Source organism: Cyprinodon variegatus, unplaced genomic scaffold (assembly GCF_000732505.1).
Source record: "Cyprinodon variegatus isolate N-32 unplaced genomic scaffold, C_variegatus-1.0 Scaffold1046, whole genome shotgun sequence".
Lineage (NCBI taxonomy): Eukaryota > Metazoa > Chordata > Actinopteri > Cyprinodontiformes > Cyprinodontidae > Cyprinodon > Cyprinodon variegatus.
The window spans coordinates 93,343-117,669 of NW_015151499.1; the positions used below are offsets into that span (position 1 = coordinate 93,343).

Below are 24,327 nucleotides of genomic sequence, written 5' to 3' on the forward strand. Positions count from 1 at the left end.
AGGTATTTTTTCAAATTTTGTTTGTACCACTTTGTGATATTTATATGTAAAGTACAGTATAAGTAATTTTCTTTACTTTTACCACTGGTATATTCTGATTAACTGTAAATATTAAGGCTTAAAACTTCTTCTTTTCTCTTGCACCCATTCCCAAAGTCCCACATGCAATTTCCTCACCTAAATAGAAAAGTCCTAACCAGTTTTGGAAATGTAATTGATTGCACACAAGCGATCTCTGTTGCTTGGTCAAAGCATGTCTGCTAATTGCAAGTTATTGAATAATATTATTATTGAACAGGCCCTTGGAGTGTAAGACCAATAGCTGACCTGTCAACACATTTCCTCACATGAGCTTTAGATCTCTGCAGAACTTTTTGAGCTACCATCGGTGTAATAGTCTCCTTGTCCATCCACCTATAAGGAGGGACAAGGAGACTATAAAACCAGTGGTAGTTTGTAGTTCTGTCTTACCCCCCCGATTCAGGACCATAAGCTGTTCTGTGAGGTGTTAAAATATTGTTATGATGTAATAATAAAAATCAGAAACTATTCCACATGTTGATTAATGTTTATAAATGTTTCTTAATGAGAATATAGAACACACAGGTAGGTGACTAGTAATGGTTAAAGAATGTCTAAAACAACTAAATCTAAACCCTGTTCAGGTTGCATAAAATCCGTCAGTATCATACATCAGTTTTTTGTTGCAAGTTAACAAATTTGGAAAAAGAATACTTTTGCAAGGCATTTTATGTAAATCGTATTTTTTTTTGTAAAACTACCTCCTATTTACAGGATCCTGGATTTCCGGAGGGTTCCGCCAGTGGCTGGCAGACGAGTGAATGTAACTGGAGAAGTTCTGCAAGTAGCCCACAGCGAAGACCTACGAGCCGTGTTCTTCACTTCACCAGGTACCAATAGGCATCTGGATTTCGCCATTTACAGAGCACTCATGCCACAGATCTACAAATGTATAATCTGAAGAAAAAACAATATTTGATTTAAGTGGTCTCATTGTTAATGTTTTAACTGAGTAAGTCCTTGCTGTCCAAAAGCGTCAGCTGGTGTTTGTCAAAAACATTGTTCTATTGGTACTAAATCCTAGACTACACTTACAATATGACTATCCATAGAGAAACTGAGCAAAGGGTGATTTTAAAAGAAACTCCATTTTTCCATTTTTCATTTTTCCAAGTAGAAATTGATCAATTTCCTTTATCTTAAAAGTGGGAATTTTTGTGGGTATAAAAACACGATCAGCTTCGTTCCATTTCCATTTCAGAAAATCAGCTGGATTGGCTAAATGTTCCAAGATTTTGATAGATGAATATTAATAAGATTATAAAAAATTATTTGATAATAAAAGATAAACTGAAAGAGAAATATAATATTAAATAATTAGAACTTGTACTTTGCAGTCAACTAAATACAAGATTGAGCACATATTTGTTTGGTTTACTTTTAAAAACCCTTAAAAAGTTCTGCAATATTAAGAGCATGAAAGGCTCGGAACAGAAGGACCCAGTATTCCAGGTGGACAAAGATTAGATTTCTCAAAGCGTTTATGGGAAATGGAACTGCAGTGAACTGCATCAGTTTGAGCCCAGAGGGTGAGGTTGATTCCAGCAGGTCAGCTGTCATTCCATGCGGTGGATGCCACACAGAGAGTCCCAGAAGCTGATGTCTTGAAGGTCAGAGGACAAACAAGAGATCAGAACCAAGCAGACGATAGAAGGTAGGAGATTACAGAGGGTGAAGCCAAAGCCAGTGTCCATGAGGAGCTCAGCAGTCAGAGCCAGGTGATCAGAGGTCCAAAGAGGTGCCGAAGGGAAATCCAAAACAGAGTTGGGAAGCAGTTCCAGGTTCGATTCACAGACAGGCAGAGATCCAGCAGGAGTCAGGGTGTGAAGAGGTCAGGCATAGATTAGAATGGGAAGAGGCAGCTCAAAGGTGCAGAGGCAGAACAGGTCAGGATCAGGCAATCAGAAACACGTACGCTAGAGAACTCTCACCACAGGCTCAAAATAATCTAGCACTGATGACTGGTCTGAAGGCTGGTTAAACTGAGACTGAAGCAGGTGGATCAGATGAGCGGTAATGAGAGCTGGGTGGAGATAAGCAGGTGGTTGAAATGAGTAATCACACCATACATCAGCACCAAAATCATGACAGGAGAAAAACATTTTTTCTTTAGGTAGACCCCTTCCAAAAGCCCATGGGTCTTTAGCGACTGAAGGATGAGAATAAAGGGCATAAATATTAAGAACCAGCAATAACATCCTGAAATCTGCTCTAAAATAACAGGAAGCCAATGCAGAGAGATTGAAATCAGTGTGGAGTGAGCTCACATCCTGGACCTTTTCAGAGTTCTGGCAGCTGATATCTAAAGCAGCTGTAGATGGATTTAACTTTTTTTTTAGAAAGAAAAAAAGAAAAAATTACAACCATATCATTCAAACAGGTACAAGATATTTTTGTTACAACAGACTTCAGTTAACATATTTTATTAGGATTTTGTGTGACAAACATATATAAATAAAGCAGAGCATGACGGTGACATAAAATTACAAAACTTGTTTGTTTTTTTTTACATTTTCAAGTTTTTAATTCAAGCTGAAAAAATGCATATCTGAGGAAACCCAGCAGACTGCATGCAGGCACTGACTGCAGTTTTCCTCCTCCTCCAATGGGCATGGCTCATTTATTAGAAAGTCAAGATGATAGAACAGATGGGTGAAAAGAACCCATCTGTTCAAAGGAACAAATTCTATTTCAACTATTTCAAGGTTTTTATTTGTAAGAATCATATTTTAAAAAAAACTTCTCCATATATTTACATAAATGTACTCTGTCTTGCAGTCAAACACAATCGTAAAACAATTCAACTATTTCTTTGTTTATATATATAAGTCAAATGAAGATGATGGTTTTTTTTAAACACTGTATAAAATCCCAAATATGAAACTATTTTGTTTAAATGTTCTAGTGCTGGAATAGCTGCATGTCAGTAACTCAATGCAATCTGCTGGATTTCCTTAGATAGGAAACGTTTAAATCAATCTGTCTGTAGGGCTTGATTGAATTGACTAGTTGTAAATTGGTGCTACGGAAAAAAAAGAAACCGAATTGGAGTGCAGCTTTTTGACTGGAGTGAGGTTTCTGTCATCAATGAAACAATACAGTTGTAAAATATTTTTAATAATAAACAAATAGCAAAATACTTTGCAATAAATAGGATCTTTCTTGTCCATCTGTTTTTCTGACTGATTATTTTTAGCACCAAAAAGAAAATAGGAGGGCTGATCAAAAAAAGCTGACATAATGAACTCCTTCTTTGCTTTTACAACAGCAAACAACACATGTTTCTTCTCCAAGTGCCTGTACGTATGTAAGACTGAATATGCCGTGTGCGGGAGCCCAGACCTGCTGGAGGGCTCGCTTTCTGCCTACCTGCCTGGCCTCACCGTCGCTCCACGCATCTCCATCCCGAACCCCTGGAAACGCTCCTACACCTTCTCCGGAAGGGAGCAGTAAGGATCCAACAACTGCACTTAGAAGGATTTTATGTTTAGCTAAATTTGAACTTTATGTTAAAACAGTATAGGTTGAAACTCGGGGTGCTAGGAGAAAAAATGTTCCTTCTTTGATTTATTTCAGGTCATTAGATTCATACAATTGAACAAATATTTAGAGGGAGAGTTTTTAACAGCACATTATAGATTGATTTTATGACCACAGTGTATGGCGAATAAGAATTATTTGACTTTCAAAAAATTAGGACCTAGATTAGACTATTTTTTAACAGTCCTACTGGCCCACAGAAAGATGTCCATATTTTGAGCTGTATTCGCTGTATACTTGGTCATGGCTTCGTCTGCATGAATTGCTGTATTAATGCACTGTGGACTGGAGTTTATAGGACTCCTAATCATTTTCAAAAAGCTTGTATTCGGAGAAGCAGAGCATAAAAACTTCTGTTCTGACTTTAGGCTTGTTAAAAACAGATAACATGGCTTTCCAATTCATCCACGACTCTAAAAGCTTTACATCAGACCTGAATGACCTTGGATTCTGCACCAAACCGCTAAATCTTGAGACTCTGACACCATTCTACTTTGCACATGGCAGAAGCCTTGAGTCTTTAATTCCAAGTGGGTACAACAGTAAATGTGCCTGGATATGTCTTTGTGTGGTGGCTCTTAAAGCAATAACTCCCTTAACCTCTTTAATACACTTTGGTTTACATCCTCTCAAGTCTTAGAGGCATATTGGTTGCTTATGCGCCTTTTTCTTCCATTAAACTTTACATTTAAATGCTTGGATACAGCTCTCTCTGAACAGCTGGTATCTTTACCACTCCACGCATAACAATTCTGGCTTACCCTCCATGTAAACAGTGTCAGTGACCATCCGCTGGACAACTTTTAAGTCAGCAATCTCCCTCTTTATTGTGTAGGCCAGAAAAATAACATTTCTGTAATCGAAGTACATTATTTCATCATTATGTAATATCAGAATCTGAGAGACCTTGGGTTACATTAGCGGAAGATTCATGACCAGAACACTTAAAACATCCCTCTGCATGCAGTTAAACTAAGTATGAGTTTGCATTTTAAATGTAATTACAGAAAAATATGACTGAATTTTCATTTTTGGCTTCATTTTTAGGTTTATTACTTGCACATGCAAATATGTTGATTTTTTTTATCATTTATGAAAATCAAAACTAATTAGAATGTGAAGTTTTTATTTACTGGAAAATGAAATAGTAATAATACCTCTCACCAAACTTTGGATTTTTTTTCGCCCAGAATTCTTTACCATAAAGATTCTGCTTCTGCATTGTTTTTCTTTTCAGGTGGGAATTAAATCCTTTCTACTGTGATTCGGTTAAACAAGCATATCCTTATAACTCTGGAAACCGGCTCCTAAACATTATAGATATGTCCATCTTTGACTTTCTAATAGGTAAGCTATCTTATCTTAAGGTTTCTCTCTTTTTTTTGGAAACAAAAGGTTGGTTTTTGTTTTTTTTTTATATCAGGTAACATGGACAGACACCATTATGAAATTTTTACCAAATTTGGAGATGAAGGATTACTTCTTCACTTGGACAATGCAAGAGGGTGAGGCGACTTCCTGACGATCAATTTCAGAGCCAGCCCAACTTGGGTCTCAATCCAAAGTCTCATCATGGACTGATTATTAAATTTGCGATGATAATTAATGTAATGTGTATTTAAAACATTGCCATGAGCAGGATATATGTCTCCATAGCCAGGGTCTCCATATGTTAGAGAGACACAATCATCCCCAAAAAGTTTGAGCCCAGTAAACGTCTGCCATCTGGTGTCTTTTAATTGATGTGTACAGTCTAAGCTTGAGGTATCCTAATGCAACTGTTTAAATTACAGTATAAGCCACAACTTTTTCCCATTCTTTGAAACATGCAAAGTTAATACTTTTCTCTGGATTTTTCTTCAAAAGCCAGGAGGTGGAAGTTAAAGTTAAACTAAACTGGTATTAGTTCATCAGTAGGGCTCAGCGAGGTTCAGTTCAGGCATGGTTCTCAGATAACAAAGAGCACATGAGCAGACCGCATCATGTCCTTACAGTCAGCACTCGCAACATGCTAGCAACTAGAGATTAGAGAAGGGTGTTGAGCTTCTACATCATGGTAAAAAAAAAAAAAGATGTGACTGGCATGTAAACACTGACACAGAAACTGTGAACACAAAAAAAAGACTGCTTTGTTTTTTCGCTTGGACCCTTTTAAGATTGATAACCCCGAAAGCAGAATGTTTAGACAGTTCAAACTGGGACTAAATAGCAAATAAAGATATATTCCTACGTATATGTACATAAAGGGTGGAAAAGTAAGGGTTCTCCAATTGCACTATTTATACACAAACCACAACTGCCTTGTATATTTGTCAGTTTTTTAAAATTCCTATACAGATTTTTTTTTTATCTTAAAAGCTCTTAGCATGTAGATAATAATCTGGAAGGAGACACATTCTTGATAAATGTATTTTTTAAGCTTAATACTGTAAATATAAAGTTCAGAACTTATTGGGGCTCCACTAAGCATCTCCCTCCTGCCTTGGGCTGGCTCTGATATTAATGTTGAATGATGCTGCGCGATTCCACAACGTTCATATATTTGGTACCATGTTTTGTGTCCAGGTTTGGGAAGCATTCCCATGATGAGATGTCCATCCTGGCTCCATTGTCTCAGTGCTGCATGTAAGTTTGCTGATTTACCAAATACATGAACACATTCTTGTTGGCTTTGATTTTCCCAAACATGTTTTTGTTTTTATTTCCAGGATAAAGCAATCTACATTGCTGAGACTCCAGCTCTTGGCCCGACCGGAGTTCAGGCTAAGCGATGTGATGAGAGAGTCCCTAGAGTTGGACGTTTTAAGGCCGGTCCTGACCGAGCCCCACCTCTTAGCGCTGGACCGCAGGTTACAGAAGGTCCTCAGAGTGGTCCAGCGCTGCATCAGGAGGCTAGGTCAGAATGAGGTCATCACCAAAGACTTTATTAAACCCACAGTGACTCCTCAGACTGCCACAGAGGGGAAAAAGAGTAGGTAGTTGGGATTAAGCTGCTTTTGTTTAACACAAGCTGCTTTGGGGACTTAATGATGACAATCAGATTCAAGCAAAAGGGACAACATGGTCGGAGATCTTCATTAAAAACTTGTTCACAACATGGAGGAAGGATAAACCACTGCAGGACAGAATCTTAGGGATATAATCACTTTTTATCTACATTTTTCCTCTTTATTATTTAATTTAAGGTCTGCAAAATAACAAACTAAAACCACTGTGATGATGTAAATCATCATAAGTAATATACACCTCCCCATATTAAAAATATGTGTAAAGACTTAAAAGAATACATTTATTATTGTTTCTGGAGCAGCAGTAGTTCACATTGACAAATGCTAAAAAAATCCAGCTTTATTTGAGTGCATTCATCAATACAATGTTCCCTATGTTGGAAAAAAAAAATCTTGTAACCTGTAAGACAAGAAAATCAGAGCTTTTCCTTAATTGGCTCCCATAATTTGATCAAAAACATTTTTATTAGTAAATCAACACTTCCTGTTTCCCGTGGGTTTACATGTTGTGAAACAGCTAGTTTTCCTACAATTCAAATCTAAATCCAAATATGTGAGAACACATCATTCCCATAGTAAGGAAGGAGAGACTAAGGCTATATTCATACTGCTGGTTTGGTCCAGGGAGCAATTAAAGAAGGAAACATCATTCCTTCATTTGTCATGTTTTAATTTAACACAGACAAGCCAAACCAAACAAGACCCTTAAACAGAAACTAGAGCATCCTAGGATAAACCCCCAGACCAAATATGAGAGGAGTGGTGTCTGTATCTTTATGTTGGAGAAACCAAACAACCTCTCCACAGATGCGTGGCCCATCACAGAGGAGGGACCCCCTGTGGTACATCTTATGGACAGAGGACATTCTTTTGAGCACCAGAATGTTCACATTTTGGACAAAGAAAATAGGTGGTTTGAGAGGGCCGTGAAGGAAGCCATCTATGTTAAGAAAGAAAAACCGAGATGGACTGTGGACTGAGATTTTCCTTTTCAAAAACTTACAATGCAGCAAAACTTTTTTAAGCAAAAAACTTTAAAAAAGAAAGCCCATGGACAACCCTGTACCCGCTCCCAAGAGGGAACGCCTATTAAACCCTTGCAAGAGCGTGCACGAGGAGAAATGGGCTCGTGCAGGCTCTGTTTCAAAGTTGCCATTTGCATCGCCCATACAAGCTTACTCTCCAAAAGAAGATTTTTTTTATTTTTCCACTATGTCAGACTGGTAAGTGGAAATGGGGAAGAGCACGTAGGACAGCCGTACGTAAACACATCACCAGAATGATTAACAATGAGGAGGACCACCTATTTAGATGATCCACCTGGAAAAAGAACATCCTCCATTATACCTTTAACTACATCTGCTGATCTTACATCACATTCTCTCTTCCTGTTTTTGGTGCAATCACACTGCAAGTGAGCTGAGACCAGCAGTTGTAACTGTGCATCAGTATGGTTCCCAGTTCGGTTTCAGGGTCTTGAATCGGTTCCCTCCAATGTGAATCCAATAACCCATGAGTCACAACTCTCCACAGGTTTGGTGGAAAGCACTGCTAAACACAGGTTTGGCTTAATTGGCCATTGCTAGTCTTTGGGTATCCCTTAAACATTTGACACAAGTCTCTACAACCAGATGTTCCGACAACCAAAAGTTACCACATCAACATGAGATGGGAAACCGATGAACCGGAGTAGAGCTTTTTGTAATCCAGATTTTCTTTTATAAAATTGAGGGAGACATAAAGAAAATAAAGAAGCCTCCAAATATAAATGTGATGAATAGATTTATTGTTATTATAACAGACCTCTCTGCAATTAACACTCCAGATTGATGAATATATAAAAAAATATTCTTATTTCTTTTAGCCAGTTCTTGATGCAAATCTTTGTTTCTGCAATTCAGTGTTTGTTTTTTAAGAGTTTCTCATCTTTGCCAGGGCTCTTCATTCTTATTTAAGGAAGTAAAAGTCTTACACTGACCTGCAGTGGATGTGTTTTTGTAAAGTTTTGTATGATGTGCAGTGGGACCATGGAAATACAGCTTGTTTTTACTTCTAAAATAAATTTAATTTAACTGACACGTTTTGGAAACTGTTTCTCACTTTAAATAAAAAAAGAAAACAAGTATTATTAAGGGAGAGGACCTATGAGTGGGAGAAAAGGCTGTTTAGCAGACGTTTAAATTTCCTCCACCCTGTTTTCCAGACTTATAATCCTGTTTCATCAGCAGCTAAATGCCTTTAAAACATTTAAGGCAGGCTGGGGCAAAGAAATAAAAAAATAGATCTGTAACAATGGCAAACAGGCAGATAACCCAATGAAAATTAGATCAAGTGAATTCTTGCCAACTTTCAGAGCTTTTATCCTAGTTTGTTAATTTTTTGGCTTCTTTTCTATTCCTTAATCCATATTCAGTGGCTGCTTCCTTAAATGGATCTGGTATCTGCAGCTCATAAGGATGCCTTGGTCATCTCTTCATGAAATGAGCAGCAATTGATGTTGAAGCATGTAAATAAAAAGCAGTAGGAGGTGTAAATCCTTTCTCTCTCTAAAGCAAACACTAAACCTTTACAGGAGGAGTATTATGTCTTCAACAATTAGTGTTTTTTTTTTCCCGTGATGTGTCCGAAAAAAGAAAAAAAAAAAAGTAAAAAATTGGTGGCCTAGTGGTTATGGCATACAGCTTGGAATCCTGAGGTTGTGAGTTTGAAACCCACTCCCACAGACTGCCACTCTGGGTCTCTAAGCAAAACCTTTAACCACCGATTGCTCCCTGGCCGCCCCACAATGGCAGCCCACTGCTCCCCTAATGGATGGGTTAAATGCAGAGGTACATTTCTCTAATGCCAGATCAACAAAGTTCAATTAATTGAAAAGATAATAAAATAAAAATAAAGACTAACGGTGCCTAGAAGGGCCAACTCAAACCTTTGCCCTTTAGAGAAAGTTTAGTTCGGTTTTCAGTTTACAAAGCTATATTTTAAAGTATATTTTAAATCTCTTAAATAGTTTGATTTCTCTTTTTGGTTCTGATTTAACAATGGGAGGATTTGGAGGACATGAGAAGTTAAATGATGCCCTCTGCTGTTCAGATGTGATCCAGCATCCTTTCTGACTAAAGAGGCAAACGATTCAATAACATGTAAATATATCAGTCTTCTTCTATAATAGGGGTGTAGACAGAAAATTGCAAAATCTAACGTATTTCAATAACTCACCTCAAACGTTTGTATTTCATATTTTACAATTCATAACACAAACAAGTGACAAAATTCGAACATCTACTTGCCTAATTCAATGACTGAGTTTACGAAATAATCCAATTCAATCCAAAATTGTTTTGTCGATTCTGAAGGAAGGTTAAATATCAATGTAACTGTAATATGTTTCTTTAAGTAGTTTTTTAATTGAGATAATAGCTGTGTGGGCAGGAGGGATCCACTGTAGAGGTCTGTCTTACAGCGGATCTGGAGCCACTGACTGAAGACACCGTGTTGTCTGACAGTCTGATGAAGAGGATGCTCTTGATTCTCCATAATCTTCTTCCTTTTAAAAAGAATTCTTCTTTGCAATATCATCTTCTAAAGGAGTTCCCAGAACAGACGGCATTCTTTGACAGCTTGCTCAGTTTCTTCAAGCTATTTGCTCCGATGCTGCAATATGGTAATAACGTTTGACCCATTGCATCATCTTCCTTGTTTTATACACATTGAAGATCCAAGGACTGTTACCAAAGCATGCAACAAAGCGGCCCACCAGCTCCCTGTACTCAGCTTATTGCCCATCTCTGGTGAACCTAGACAGAAGACAGGTCTCTGTCTATTGCCCAATACTGGAAGTTAGAGGTTTAGAGTAAAAAGTAATGGGCAGAGTACCATTCCCTGTGGTGCTCCTGACTACTTGATTAGACAGCTGACCCTTTAATTTCACAAACTGTGTTCTGTATATCAGGTGGTCTTTTATCAAGGTGATTGCTGATGCCTCCACCTGTCGTCTGGAGTGTCTGACATAGTAAATGAGGCTGAATAGGGTGAAGTGTTCCAGAGAAACTCTATACTGAATAATGTGTTCTGATTTGCCAAGAGGAAAATAAAAAACAACTCAAAGTTACTTCCTTTTACATGACACAGAACCAAAAAAAGAAATACATTTTAACCCTATAATGCCAAATGTATCGTATCTGATACATACGGTTTCTGAAATGTTTTGCGTCTGACACCTTTTGCATAATTTAATGGTAAAAACTTTGCTCAAAATCCTATTGTACACAATAAGATATACCTGATAACAGAGGGTAGAAGACTACACAAAAAATAATCTTGACTTATCGCATAGTAATAAATTATTAATATCAAAAATGTATTTCCTTTTTTTTCTTTTTACATATTTTGTTAAAAGGCCAAATAAGGACTTCAAACCAAAATAAAGTAATTTTCTGTTTTGTTTTATTCTTGGATCAGGCTTTAAAGGGTTAAGGCTAGAGTGTGTAATAATTCAGGGATTCACTCACACAAATAGAGTATATTATACACAAGTATGTTATTGATCTAAGAACCGAAAGTCTCAATCTTTATGTTAATCATTACTCCTCATTAGTTGATGCAGAAGCCATTTTTTCTACCATGTCCGCCACCATATTGTTGGAGAGAGAGAAGTGGTGGGGGGGGGAGCAGTGCATATAGCTTCAATCTGACCATTAAATGTTGCTGAAAATGAACACTGTAGCTTTAAAACATTTAACCTTATGGACTAGCTAACAGCTAACTAGATAACATTTATATGCTCTTTTTTAGCCTTATTCCTGTTGACATTCCACCTGTTGTTTGCTTGTTCTACACTTCAATCTTTAAACTCCTCAGCTTTTCAAAATGTGTTGTAATTACAAGAGGTCAATATTACCATGACAAATATGTTTTGATGACCTGATTAATTTTTAACAATGTCTATCAAGGTTTTCAAAAGTAATTGCAGGAAGCTGATTGGACAGTCGTTACACTGAATTATGCTCCATCTAGGATATAGAAGCTACTGTGTTTAATATAGAAAAACAAAAGCAAAGTCCCGCAGTGAAGAGCTAACTGCAAAAACAAAGAAAACATCATATCACTGAAAGTGAAAATAAAAAGAAAATAATTCTGGAACAAAGGTGAATTAGTTTTTACTTTTTATTGCTTAAACTGCCATCTGGAACAATCTATACCAAAAGGATAAACATCTTTGCACATACAGGAGGTCAAACTAAATACAGGTTAGAATAGAAAAAGAATGGTCCTCTGATGGCCTGCAGCCCCTCGCGCTGCACACCAGTCAAGCTCTCTGAAGGTCAGGCTAGCAGGAGTGACGGACGACTACTGTAAGCCCAGGTCAGGTAAGCTAAGGCAAACCGGGACGATTGCAGTGTGGCTAGAAACGTTTCCAACTAAAACCTATAATGCAGCTATTTACATGAAAATAATGCTCTGAAAGAAGGTGAATCCCTCAACCTTGACGGAGGATAAACAGGATGTGTTTTCAGTGGACACAACCGACCCATAACCACATCCAGGATAAGGGCTGGGGAGAAAAGATGATCGGTTCAAACCTTCATCTCATCGAGCTCAACACTCTGCAATCAGTACCAAAAAAAGAAAACAAATTCAACATACATCTCAAACTGAAGCGCATACAACTGCAAGCAAAAAAAAAAAAACAGACAGCAGATTCAGTTCTGACTAAAGAGTGAAGCAGGAATGAGAAGTTAGGTCAACATTGTCTCATTTTGGTAGAGATGTTACAAAAACATTGGATGCTATCTAAATAGAGGTGAAGCAGTTAAGCAAGGGGATAACAAACAAAACATTCAACATAGTTCCTGCTTCTTTAAATACAACCTTTCATTCACACGGATGCCTTAAAACATCATGCCGGGTAAAGCGTAGAGAACAGGTCAGCAGCCACTCTGATGGTAACAGACCTTTTCCCCTAACGGGCAACGAGACGCTCCGACTCCAGCGTTCCGGTCAACATCTGCTCCTTCTGCCCGTCAGCTTTCACAGCTAAATACTTCCTTTAACTAATCCGTAACTCGTCTTTCCGTTTAAAAAGTTTTTCCATGATGTTTTACACAATAGCAGTACATACTGTTGATATCAGTCAACAAGAAGAATCATTTATTTATGTATTACTTTGTGGCACCAAACACCTAAAATAGATTTTATGGAAAAATAAGTGTTTACAAAAGACAGTTAAACATATTTCACTCCAAACCATAAGATTTATCATTTTGTAAATGATAATAATATAACTATTTTAACTATACCATAATGACATTTTGATTATAAACAATAGCAGAAGAGTGACCAAGTTATTTGGTATTTTCTAAACAAACTGAATACTGAATCTTACATAATACTCCTTTATTTTTTTTGTTTTTCTCCTTCGAGTATTCAAGGCAGTTCTTGTGTAGTTGTTCAGTCGATCAGGAGAACTCTAAGGGTAGTAGCCATTTTCTGCTGGAGCCTTAGGGAACATTTCCGCAGCTATGCTTCTCTGCGCTGTGACAATAATCAACATTTGGCACTAGCCTGGTAGCTGCACAATAAAAAAATAAAAATAACAAAAAAAAAGTTGTACAAACTTATCCAAACTAAGCGAAACAGACACGTCACTGTCTACATCATCCCCATCAAACGGTAACAAAGAAACACCCTGAAACAAATGGAGCCTAAGATTACAGCGGATTCCAAAAAGAAGTGATTAAAAACGCTGCAGGACAGTTAAATGCGGTCATGTTTCTGCTTTTTCCTGTGTACCTTCAAACTGACATAAAGAGGGAAGAATCAGCCTTCGCCTCAACTGGAAAAAGAAAAATAACCGAAACACTAAAAGCGCCTTGTAAGGTCTGATTGTCTCATCAGTCGGAGACCCTTAAGTCTTTCAGATTTCCTGCTTTAAATTTAAATCTAAAAAGAGAAAAATGTAACCAGCAAAGATATATATAACATTATATTTATATATATATCAATATATGAAAGAAAAGTAACATGTGGTGTAACTGTGTCTAAAAGGTAGCGTACAGCAGCTGGTACAAGCGCTGGTGAATGGCTGAAAGTCACCACAGCGTGGCACGTGGTAACGGCAAAACGATTCGAGTAAAACGAAGAGAGATATCAAAAGCCAAAAAGAAAGGAGAGCAGAGTGAAGAAAAAAAACAAAACAAAGCGAATTGCATTTGTGGACCCTGGGTCTGAAAGAAGAGAAGAAGGTGAGAAAGTGAGGGGGGGTGGGGGGTCTGGCAGAAAAGAAGGGGGGAGTATTTCTCCTCCCTTCAGACAGACAGCGACACAAAGCTGTTGTACTGCTGGATGTTGCGCTTGAGAATGTCCGAGCATGGGCCCAGGACGCGCTCGAAACGGGGCCGGTCCAGCTTCACGCACTTCAGCGGGCCGCGAGCGACCACCGTGGCAGCACGAGGGCGGTTCATCAGCAGAGCGATCTCACCTGGGCAGAAAGGGAATCAAGCACTAAATAAATACAATAAATGTTACATTTGTTTCATGTCATCATTCTCCCTTTGTCGTTATCCTCTCAATATAACATCTGCTCTGCTACATCCAGGCTGCAGAGAGCAGCAGAACACTTTCCATAAAACATTCCGACGCTCAAGACAAAGAAAGGGCTTTATGCAACAGGGAAACTATTTATATAGTAATTAATGGGGATGGGGACCTAAATGGCGCTGGACGGTCCCAACAGACTGACGAGCTTCAGCCTTATTGTTCCTCTTAATGTTATTATTAAGGTGGCCTTTTCCTTTTGATAGACACTCCAGCTCATAAAACACATACTGCTAGTCTCCTCCTTAAGAAACAGAGAACTGATGGGAGGGGCTAAGGTTCTGCTCCCATGTTGGTCTGGTCATCAATGCTGGAAATTGACTTTGTCACTAAATTTAGCAACTTTTCAGAGCCTTTTTTGCTTTTTATTTTTCAAAAAGTAACTGGCAATGACTTTAGCTGCTTTTTGTGTTGCTTAAAGGAATAGTACACCCAAAACATGATTAGCCTTCATTTTCTACTCACCCGGCTTCCGTAGCGTCGTGATCGCGCATGTGCGCGCTTTCAGGAAATCCTATACACTACTGTTTATGCTCTAAAAACATTCTAAATGACTTCGTTTCGAGTAAATTCTGGACGCTACCCACTCAGGAAACTTGGAATACATTGGACGAGCAGTATGGAGGAATATTGACACGTTTTTTGTGGACTTTTATGGACCTTTCTGTCTCGGTCACCATAGACCTCCATTATTTGAATGTCAGCAGACAGCAAGAAGCCTCCCAGATCTCCAGATGCATTTGAGATATCAAAAAAGTACTCCAGAGTGTTGTTCAGCATGGGGGTGAGTAGAAAATGAAGGCTAATCATGTTTTGGGTGTACTATTCCTTTAAGACTTTACTGAAAAGTTTGAAGACCACCAGTCAGTCTGAATCCCTCCAGCTTCCAAAGCACAGAGGTGGTCAGTCAGTCAGTCAGTCAGTCAGTCAGTCTTGCTGTGCAGCAACTAGACACTGTCACACTTAAATTGTGTTTTGTGGTTTTAAACATATTTAGAGCATTTTTTAATCCTTCTTTTTTGCTAATTTTTATATTACTCACTCCTACAAATATAAAACATTCTTTTTCAGATATAGAATTTTAGTGTATGTAATTTTATGCATTCCTTATTTATTTCATGTGCTTTTTTTCCATTTTTTTTTTTAAGAAAACACTCATTTATTTTTATTCAAAACAAAAATTGTATCAATAAGGGTCCTGATACAATACAGGATTGCCAGGGATTATCATTCAGAGGAATAGCATTGATAAATCTTTAATGATTCCCACCTCTACTAATTAATAAGCATGTTCAGCAACATCACTAAGGAAAATATTTTTATGAGCAGAATATAAACTAGAGGTGCATAAATAGAGAGGATAGCTGCTAGCATTAGCCTAGCACTCCAAACCGCTCCTTATTACAACATCAGAGGGACCAAACAGCATCTTATTAAAGCCTGGGTCTGAACTCATATCTAATAAAGTTCAGGAAATTTGGACAACATGGTTTCATTAGTGAGTGCATTACAGGGCAGACAACCATGTACTGATGTAGACCATGTTGGATATTATTCTACAGTGAATGTAAAGCACTGATATTCATTCAAGCACAAGGCAGGGGTTCCAAATCAACAAATATCACTGTAGAAATGGAAATAGTTAGGAAAAGTTCTTTTAATTCTTACCAAAGTAGTCAGATGGTCCTAATCTCCCCACTTCAACAAATTCCTCATTCTCAGAGCGACGCTGCAGAACAGCTGCTGAACCCTGGGAAGAACACAAACAGATCATCCTTATCAAATGAACCAGTTAACATTACTGTCATTAGAAGCAGTTTAATAAGAGCTAATAATTATTAAATAAGCATTACCATGATAATATTTCAATAAATATATGAACTCACTGCCACCAATTCACACAGTGTTACTTTTAGCCACTAGGGGCGCTAGACCAGCAACTTCCAGGATTACTGCCCTTGAATGCAACTGGCAACACAGCACTAAATCTGATAGCAGCCCACTTTGGACAAGCAGATTGAAAAGCTACGGATTCCTTGTGAAGAAAAGTTTACATTCTCCTCTTTAGATGAAATCCAACATCACAGAACCAGAAATATATCTGATCAGTTAAGGATCAGATCTGTTACGTTAATCTAATAATTGGTCAAAAGTAACACTAAAATGCTATTACCTTTTACCTAGAGGAACTAGAATTATTTAAACATCTCAAATAGCATCCTTTACAAGTAAAAACATCTCAGCTGTATGGCTGAAATAATAGAATAAATAAGAATAAAAAGAATTAAAAAAGCCTGAATATATATACACACATATAGTGCAAATGTGCTCATTTTGACCATTTCTGTCAATGGATAAACAATCAAAGCATTAAACGTTCTGGTGTCTATTGAATAAACAGCGCATACAGAAGGAAGAACTTATTGTGCTCCAGCTGAAGGTTCCAGTTCCTGAGGGGAACAGAACAATTGGAAAATAGTCTGATGCCAGTTCAACAGAGTCTAAGGTTTCAAGAAAATCTGGTGAGCAACAAACATGTTTTCTACTGCAACAACTTACGTTTAACAAAGGAATGTATTTCACAACAGCTGCAAAATATGTTTAAACAACAAGAGTGTATTTTTAGACCAATGATAAATGTTGTGGCAACATTAGTCTTCTTAGAAGAAGAAGCCGATTCTATAAGATTCTGAACAGCAATATATTGTGCGGATGCTAAATATAGTTGCATTTTACTAGAAATAAATAGACCACAGCAGCCCTATATATTAAAACAGATCTTGATATAATAACTCTTAAACCAACACATGTTGGTGGCTGCGTATCTGTAGTAGCAGTGCCTTTAAACAGTATTTACACCATCCTTAAACTTCACATATGTTCACCGTTTCTTCCTGTGTGCAAAGCGAGCAGGCGACTAAAGAAACCACTAAAGGATGTCAAAGGAAATAATATCTGCACTTCTTCTGAGACATTTTTTAACATTCATAATAACATAATTATTTCTGTGGGTTTTTGAAAGAAAATATGTTTCCACAAAAAGAAAAATGTTATTGACATTTTATAAGCAGAGATGAATTAATAATAATTTTAAAGTTAGTTTATTTAAGATTTTTATATCCTTTAAATGCTTTTCATTTGTCAACAATCTAAAGATCTTCAGATTCACTGAGAACATCAGCTGTGATCAGGATCACTGATAGATCTGACTAGTAACAAGCAGGTGACGGTAAACAAAGCAGTTCTCTGTTGTGGAAGCAATGCACAGGTTAGTAGGAAGTTGAATTTAATTCATTTCAGTTTATTTATATAGCGCTAATTCACAACACATGCACTTCACAGATACAATTCAACCAGATCATACCGTCAAACTGATTCAATGTTTTCTATCTAAGGAAAACCAGTCGATTGCATCGACTCACTGACTTGAAGACAATCCCTCATCTTATCCATCTTATACTTATCCAAAAATATTGCTGTTTCACCCCTTTGCGCAGTCCAGATGTCTGACATGGAACTTGTTATGTCATAATAAGAAATCCTGATAATCATTTGGCTGCTTTGTAGCCAGAGAAGACTTTCAGCCATTAATGATTATTACACGTTCATTGCTAAAATTTAGAGACTAAATACATTTTAAAATGTTATCTTAGGTTTCCTTCACACCACAGGTCTTTAAGCTCAAAACTTTAAAAAAAATTTTTTTTACATATACTAACTAAATGTGACTGCCATCAGATATCTACCCAACCCTAACAACACCAAGGCGACCCACAGGCACAGAAGGTAGACATCACAAAGCAGCAAATAAAGCTTTGTTCAAAAAAAACAAAAACAACTACACGCACCAGTGGATTGTAAAGTAGGAGACAGAATTGACTATAAATTCTTCTTTGATATTTGCAATTGTTGCATATTTGCACTAATTTGTTCAACCAGAAAAAAACAAAGTTTTGTTCAAAGTTTTACTAGAAATGAGCTACAGAAGAAGTTAACCAGCACATCTAAGCCTGATAATCTATACTCTTGGACTTTGTTATGTATAAATCATCAAACCTCTTTGGAAGAGTGATCAAACCAAACCATACCTCTAAAATGATGAAGAACTCATCTCCAGGCTCGCCCTGAACAACGATCTTCTGTCCGTCCTCAAACTGAACGGGCTCCAAGGCGTCGGCCACCGTCAAACGCTCCCATTTGTCTAGAGACTCTGGGAATCGAGATGACAGAAAAGATCTGAGCAACAAGGACTGATAATAAGAAATTTATAGATCCTTTTCATTTTATTTTTATCTTCACAGAGAAAACATGATGTTTCATTTCTATTTATAAATACTCAGAAGAAACTCACCTAAAATGGAGACTTTCCTGAGGAATTCTTCGTACATCTTCCTCTTCCTCAAAGTGCTCCCCTATAGAGCAGGGCATTTTGTGTTACTGTAGCCCCAAACAAACCGTATCAAGCTGAGAATCTTTAAACATTAAGCTAAATACCATCAGTATTCTCCTGTAGCTATCTCTGTCTATGCCCCACAGCTTGACGTTAGTCTTGGCTCTGACTGTAGCTGCTCTCGGGGTGCCGTAGATCAGTGCCAGCTCTCCGAAGCTTCCTCCCTCTCCGATGCTGGTCACCCATTCGTTGTTCACGTACACCTGAATGATCCAGCAGATAACGATCGTTCCTTTAATCCAAAGGAGAGCAGAATGTTTCTGTGACGTCAGATACTCACATCCATCTCTCCTTGATCGATGACATAAAAGTTGTCCCCTTCATCACCTGAAGGCACCAAATAAAAATGTTTAGCCTTTGTTTAATTTTTTTTTTTTTTTTGACTCAATCAAAACTTTTTTTATTTATGTTTTTACCCTGCTGAATAACCGTTTCCCCGGCGATATAGGTGACTGGAAACATGGCATCAAATATGTCACTGAAAAATAACAGATTTAAGAGATGGTAAGCTGGATAAATAAAACCGTTTCACTTTATTATAGAATATTTCAGAAACATTGGACAGCAGGTACCTTCTTTCGTTGTCATCAAGGTGTGAGAAGAGCACATTTTTTTCAATGGCTTTAGCCAAAGCAGCCATGGTTTTGTAGTCCTTTGGAATAACCTTTAATAAGAGCAAGAAAACATTTGAAGCAAATCCACACCTGCACCCCTTGGATCATATTTGTGATCGCTGCCTACCTTTCTGACATATGAGGCTGCATCCTCCTCTGTGTAAACCTCTGCACTGAAGGCTCCTCTGCGCCGGCGACCCTTCACCACAGGGTTCATGGGCGGAGACACTTCCTCATCACGAGAGTCTGAGCGGGAGCTGCTGGCCTTCTGCTGGTTTTGAATCTGCTTGGCCTCCTCCTGCAGGGTGAAGTGAAAGAGGAAAAGATGTTACAGGGTTCACCATTCTGCCAGTCGCCTGCCTGACAGGTTTAGTTAACAGATTAGATTTGAAGATACTTTCTGCTCTTGTTGCTCAGGTTTGGGACGCACCATGCAGAACTGAGATCAGGTTCATGGTATATTATAGGATGGCTTTTTTAGATCATAAGACTCTGGGATAACTCTGCTTTACTAATACTGTGTTATTTGGTAGCTGCTTTATCAGTGACTTGCATTGTTTATTGCTAACATCCTGACATTTTAAAGTTCAATCAGCTGTTTACACGTGTTGGGCTTAATATTCCAGGACTTTACATGAAGTCTTTCCATCTGTGGAAATACTGACTTTACTTGCAGTGGGGATTTTTTTCCACCAATGTGTTACAACAGTTTGATTGTCTGTATCTTTTAAGGCAGTTTTGTCTATTTCAGGACTGTTATTTCTAGATCTTAAATCTTTGTTTTCCCTTCATTTTTTTTACAACCTTAGTGAAAATGTGTAATGTTCTCTTTTTACAGTAAAGGTGTGTTCACATCAAATACAAATTTCTGTGTGGGTGGGTGATATTTTAGCTCCGTGTCACAGACACTCCTATGAAATTCCACTCAGCTCTCTTCACCACGTTCTCCAATAGGAGGAGCATCGATCTATTTACCGGTGTTACAACATACTGTGTACCTCATGGGTCAAAATTCATGATGGGTCACAAAATATGGTGTAACACCTGTTGCTGTGTTCCTGTTCACTGTGAACGCTCCTTTAGAGTGTCGTCCTCAATGTGTCGTGGTGCTTTTAGTGATAACAAGAAACTATTTGGATAAATTCCAAGCCAGCAATCCAAGTCATGGCTGATCAAGCTTGAAAACAAATAATTCCTGTCAATGGATAACTTCTGTGCTTAAACAATAATAAAAATAATAAATAAATAGTAATAAAAAGAAAATAACAATAATTATGATAATAGGCATGTTAGTCTAAATTATCAGGAACACTAACTCTGTAGAAATCTTCAGTGAGCAAGAGGCTCATTTATTGAATACTGTTGTAGTAGTACACGCTGATTGATTGTTCTTTTAGAAAAAAGAGAAAGCTCCCAGATTTTTCCAAAACCCTTTAATTCCAGTTTGGGGCGAGAGGAACCGTTGGGAGCTTTATCGTTTATCTCATCTCTGGTTTATGAAAAGAATCTTTGTTTTTGTTTTTTTCACAGGGAACATACTTTTATCTCTTATACTCTTTACCAAAACTTACATTTGCATTAAAGGAGAAGTCTGCTCATATTCAGAATTCAAACTTATGAAAGTACTTTAAATATAAAATTATTACATGCTGTTCAATAAATGATGCTTTTAATTGAGAGTAACTGTATTTGAATGTGCTTTACTGGAGGCATCCATGTTTGTCAAAGAACACTACTGCCACCTACTGGTTTGTGACGTCACGGTGCGGTATCGGCTGTTGATCAAGTCCCAGTGCTGTATCTGGTGTTTGTCACAATGCGCTATTATCCAAGTCATCTTGAAAACATTCTCCTTCCAAATGTTGGCTACATATTACGGGTTTTTTCTCTGGTCAGAAGTTTGATCACAAATCCTCCCTCTTCAAGTTGGCAATCCAACGACAAACCCGTCCGTGGAGGATCAGGAATCAGAAAGGTGAAATTACTAATTTACTTTTACTTTTATTTGATTGCAGATGTGTCTAGTAGTTCCCATTGATTTTGCTTGTAAAGCGGGGAGAATGGCCTTTGGCTAACTGCACTACGGCGACACTGCCAGATGATGTCAGGAGGGAGGTGTTACTATATTTGGGCAAAAATGGCCGCTCCCAGACTCAGTGATCAAAACGAAAAATATATTTTTTATTTTATTTTTTACTGATTAGGGCTAAATTAACTAAATCACCATCAACGTATTAGTGTTAGGTATAAATAATGATCTATTGATTATTCCTTGCCAACCAGACTTCTCCTTTAAACACTGTTTTTTTTAAATTGCATATGTTATTTTTCTGTTGTATTATTTTTGAATCAATAATGCTTTCTTCTTTGAGTTAAGACGCAAAACCTAAACCCAAGAAACATTTAACACAGAGGATCCAAACACTATAAAACAACTGAAACAAAATCTATAATTAAATGGTCTAGACAGGAATGGGTTAAGTTGATTCATGCCTTAATAAGAGCTTTTTTTGTATCCTTCTGGTTCTAAACAGAACTTTAAAATAGCTTTCTAAAAAAAGTTAAAAGAACTGGATTATTATTATTTTTTTTTTTTAGAAAGCCCTGTGCATCAATTGATGTTTCCGTTTACTGCATTAATGTGAGAATACCAAAAAAGAGAAACCACCGGGCACAACAGGGAACACAGAGAGGCGGATGGATCCACAGCAACACCACGTAAGGCCCCTTAGCAGACTGATTTGGCTGGTCATAATTTGGCTTTTAATGTTAAGAAATGTTCACTGTGATGGAGATTTCTGACAAAAAAAAGCATTTTTTTAAAAACATACTAGAGGAAAAAATTCCTAAATCTTGCTCCCAGGATGCATAAATGGCAACTGTCTTAGCTAACTAGATAATGACACCACATGTTTTTATAAATAAAAGGAGTTTAGAAGAGAGTGTAAATATGAATTATTTGTATGGTATATTATGGCCGTGTGATGCTCTGCTTTTCGTTTGTTTACTACCCAGTAACTACTATTCCAAACTATATTGAAAGCAAACCTTTTCCAGCCTTTCGAAGTACTCCCTTAGAAAGGCCATGGGCCGGTCCGGCCTGGAGGTGCACAGCTGGACAATGCAGTCCTTCAGCAGCTGCTGGATGTTGTGTTTCTGCACGTACTGCTCACACTCCCTGAGGCTCCGTTCCTCCTCACTGCTCGTACTTCCAGATGCCATGACGACAGCGGCAACCCTGTTCTATGACCTCTAACCTCAGAGCTGGAGATAAGACAAAGAGGATGGTGTCAGAAAATAACTGCAGAACTTTGATTATAATTATTAGGAAAACATATCTAAATCAAGTGTCTGTAAGGTTTAGTCATAGACTGACAGAACTGACGAGAATGTGAGAAAAGTAAAACCAGAGTGAGAAGATGCAGGGAGATTGGGTTTGTTTAGTTTGCCATGGAGCTTGGTCATATGATGTGATCACACTTATGTGGATAAGTAACAAAAAAAAGGGCAGACATTTTGTAGCCCAGATTGTTTTTAAGCTTCACTTATTTCCTCCAGTCTTAAAAACCCAAGTCTTGCCTGGGGCCTTATCATGCACAGGCCTAAAGCTAGAAGGATTGAGATATTAATAGGCTGTTAAACAGGCCAAATGACAGTGATAACACACAGAATTTACAACGAAAAAAATGAGAGAGAAAATATAATGATCCTGGAAGCTAAAGCTCTAAATTTAACTTCTGATTTCAACCCATCTATGTTTACTACAGCAGCACAGCCTCTGAGCTCTTGCACTAATCAATGTGTGCATTATAGAGGAATAAATGAGGACCTGAGCCACTAACAGAACAATCCAATCCAGGCCTGAAAGTGAACTGTGTGTGTGAAAAGGAGACCAAACGGGATCCATGTCGATTCCAATGTCACAAGGAAAATGACCGATTGGTTATCAAACAGTCCTGGAAGTGATTCTGTAAAATAATATAGCTTTGCACCTGAAAGTTGGCAGGCTTGGTTTAATCCAACCTAAAACCGACTTGGTAAGCTCAAGATGATTCTGTTTTTGGACCCACATGTAACACCCATTAGTAGCGAGTTTACCACTTATGTAATAGACTAATCTAAACACCCATTATGGCGTCTTGAATCCACCAAAAACAAACACAACCTTTGGTTCAGTTGCAGAATTTCACCTGTCGTCCATCGCATCGTAAATACACGTAATTTAAAGTAAAGACATTTCTGCCATGCAAAAATAACGGAGCTTATGAGAAAAATGAAACTGTTTTTTCCTTTTTTATTTTTACATGAAAGGTAATAAATGCAAATGTAGGTCATATAACCGCTTATTAGAGTTTCAACCTAATTTCCTGTCTGTAGGAGTAACACTGTAGGACAAGTAGGCCGATGGCTGAATTCAAGCTACTACGAGCGAGTAATTTAACTATAAATGGGATTTAAAAATGTAGCCCTAAACGCACTAAAATGCAAAGGAAAGGTTGTTTACAACTGCCTAAAACTATGTCTGCTCTTCGCTGTGCGTCAACGACTGGCTTGCTGGCTCTGTGCAAAGGCAAAGCTCTCCTCCAATGACGCCATCTTGAGTTCTATCATAAACAAACGAGAAACGCAGGAAGCAAAATTCCACCTTGGTAGTCAGCGGTGAAAGGACACGAATACTCACAAAAACCGTAAAATCCCAACGAGCTTTTCGATAAAGAGTCGGGACTTGCGATGTATTTCTCAAAGCACACCGTTACCAGACCTTCCTGCTCGCTACGATTTTTTTTCCGAGCCTTGGACCGCTGCCCCACCGGATACGGTTGAGAACCAATCGGCAGTCGTCTCTGACGTCAATTCTCCCCGATCTGACATGTGAGCCTGTAACCCATGGCAACCTTAAAGAAGACTGCGCGGAAACGGTGACGTCAAGGAAATAGTTTTTAAAAAATAGATTTGGAATAAAAGTTAGACAAGTAACCTATATGTTGTTCAAATAAAATACAACCAGTAACCTTAGAAGAGAAAATTGGATGTCTCCTCT

At 37.9% G+C, this 24,327-nt stretch overlaps 2 protein-coding genes across 2 annotated transcripts in view; one reads left to right on the top strand and one right to left on the bottom strand.

Moving 5' to 3' along the window:
• The window catches only part of fam20a (family with sequence similarity 20 member A), a 17,592-nt gene extending 10,962 nt beyond the window's left edge, over positions 1-6,630 (top strand). Inside the window, exons 6-11 of the mRNA XM_015399782.1 lie at positions 796-911; positions 3,350-3,530; positions 4,859-4,968; positions 5,045-5,126; positions 6,187-6,246; positions 6,330-6,630. Of these exons, the coding sequence (XP_015255268.1) occupies positions 796-911; positions 3,350-3,530; positions 4,859-4,968; positions 5,045-5,126; positions 6,187-6,246; positions 6,330-6,600 (820 nt within the window). The 3' untranslated portion in view covers positions 6,601-6,630. The remainder of the gene's footprint in view (positions 1-795; positions 912-3,349; positions 3,531-4,858; positions 4,969-5,044; positions 5,127-6,186; positions 6,247-6,329) is intronic.
• A 5,148-nt stretch (positions 6,631-11,778) lies between these two features.
• On the bottom strand, positions 11,779-24,114 carry prkar1a (protein kinase, cAMP-dependent, regulatory subunit type I alpha). Its single transcript, XM_015399792.1, has 11 exons — positions 23,968-24,114; positions 22,335-22,550; positions 19,414-19,584; positions 19,245-19,336; positions 19,089-19,150; positions 18,953-18,999; positions 18,717-18,875; positions 18,574-18,634; positions 18,311-18,432; positions 15,891-15,972; positions 11,779-14,106 (listed from the first exon to the last, which is right to left on the bottom strand). The coding sequence occupies exons 2-11, from the start codon at positions 22,506-22,508 to the stop codon at positions 13,934-13,936; spliced, it is 1,143 nt and encodes a 380-aa protein (XP_015255278.1). The 5' UTR covers positions 22,509-22,550; positions 23,968-24,114; the 3' UTR covers positions 11,779-13,933.
• Between the last annotated feature and the right edge of the window lie 213 nt (positions 24,115-24,327).

What these genes read in the sequence shown, in the direction of transcription:
- prkar1a (XM_015399792.1), bottom strand. Translation starts at nt 22,508, where the DNA reads ATGGCATCTGGAAGTACGAGCAGTGAGGAGGAACGGAGCCTCAGGGAG. An exon ending in CAGCCTCATATGTCAGAAAG is followed by an intron (nt 19,337 to 19,413) that starts GTAGGCAGCGAT and finishes CTCTTATTAAAG; the next exon opens with GTTATTCCAAAGGACTACAA. An exon ending in AGTTCTTCATCATTTTAGAG is followed by an intron (nt 15,973 to 18,310) that starts GTATGGTTTGGT and finishes TGTTCTTCCCAG; the next exon opens with GGTTCAGCAGCTGTTCTGCA.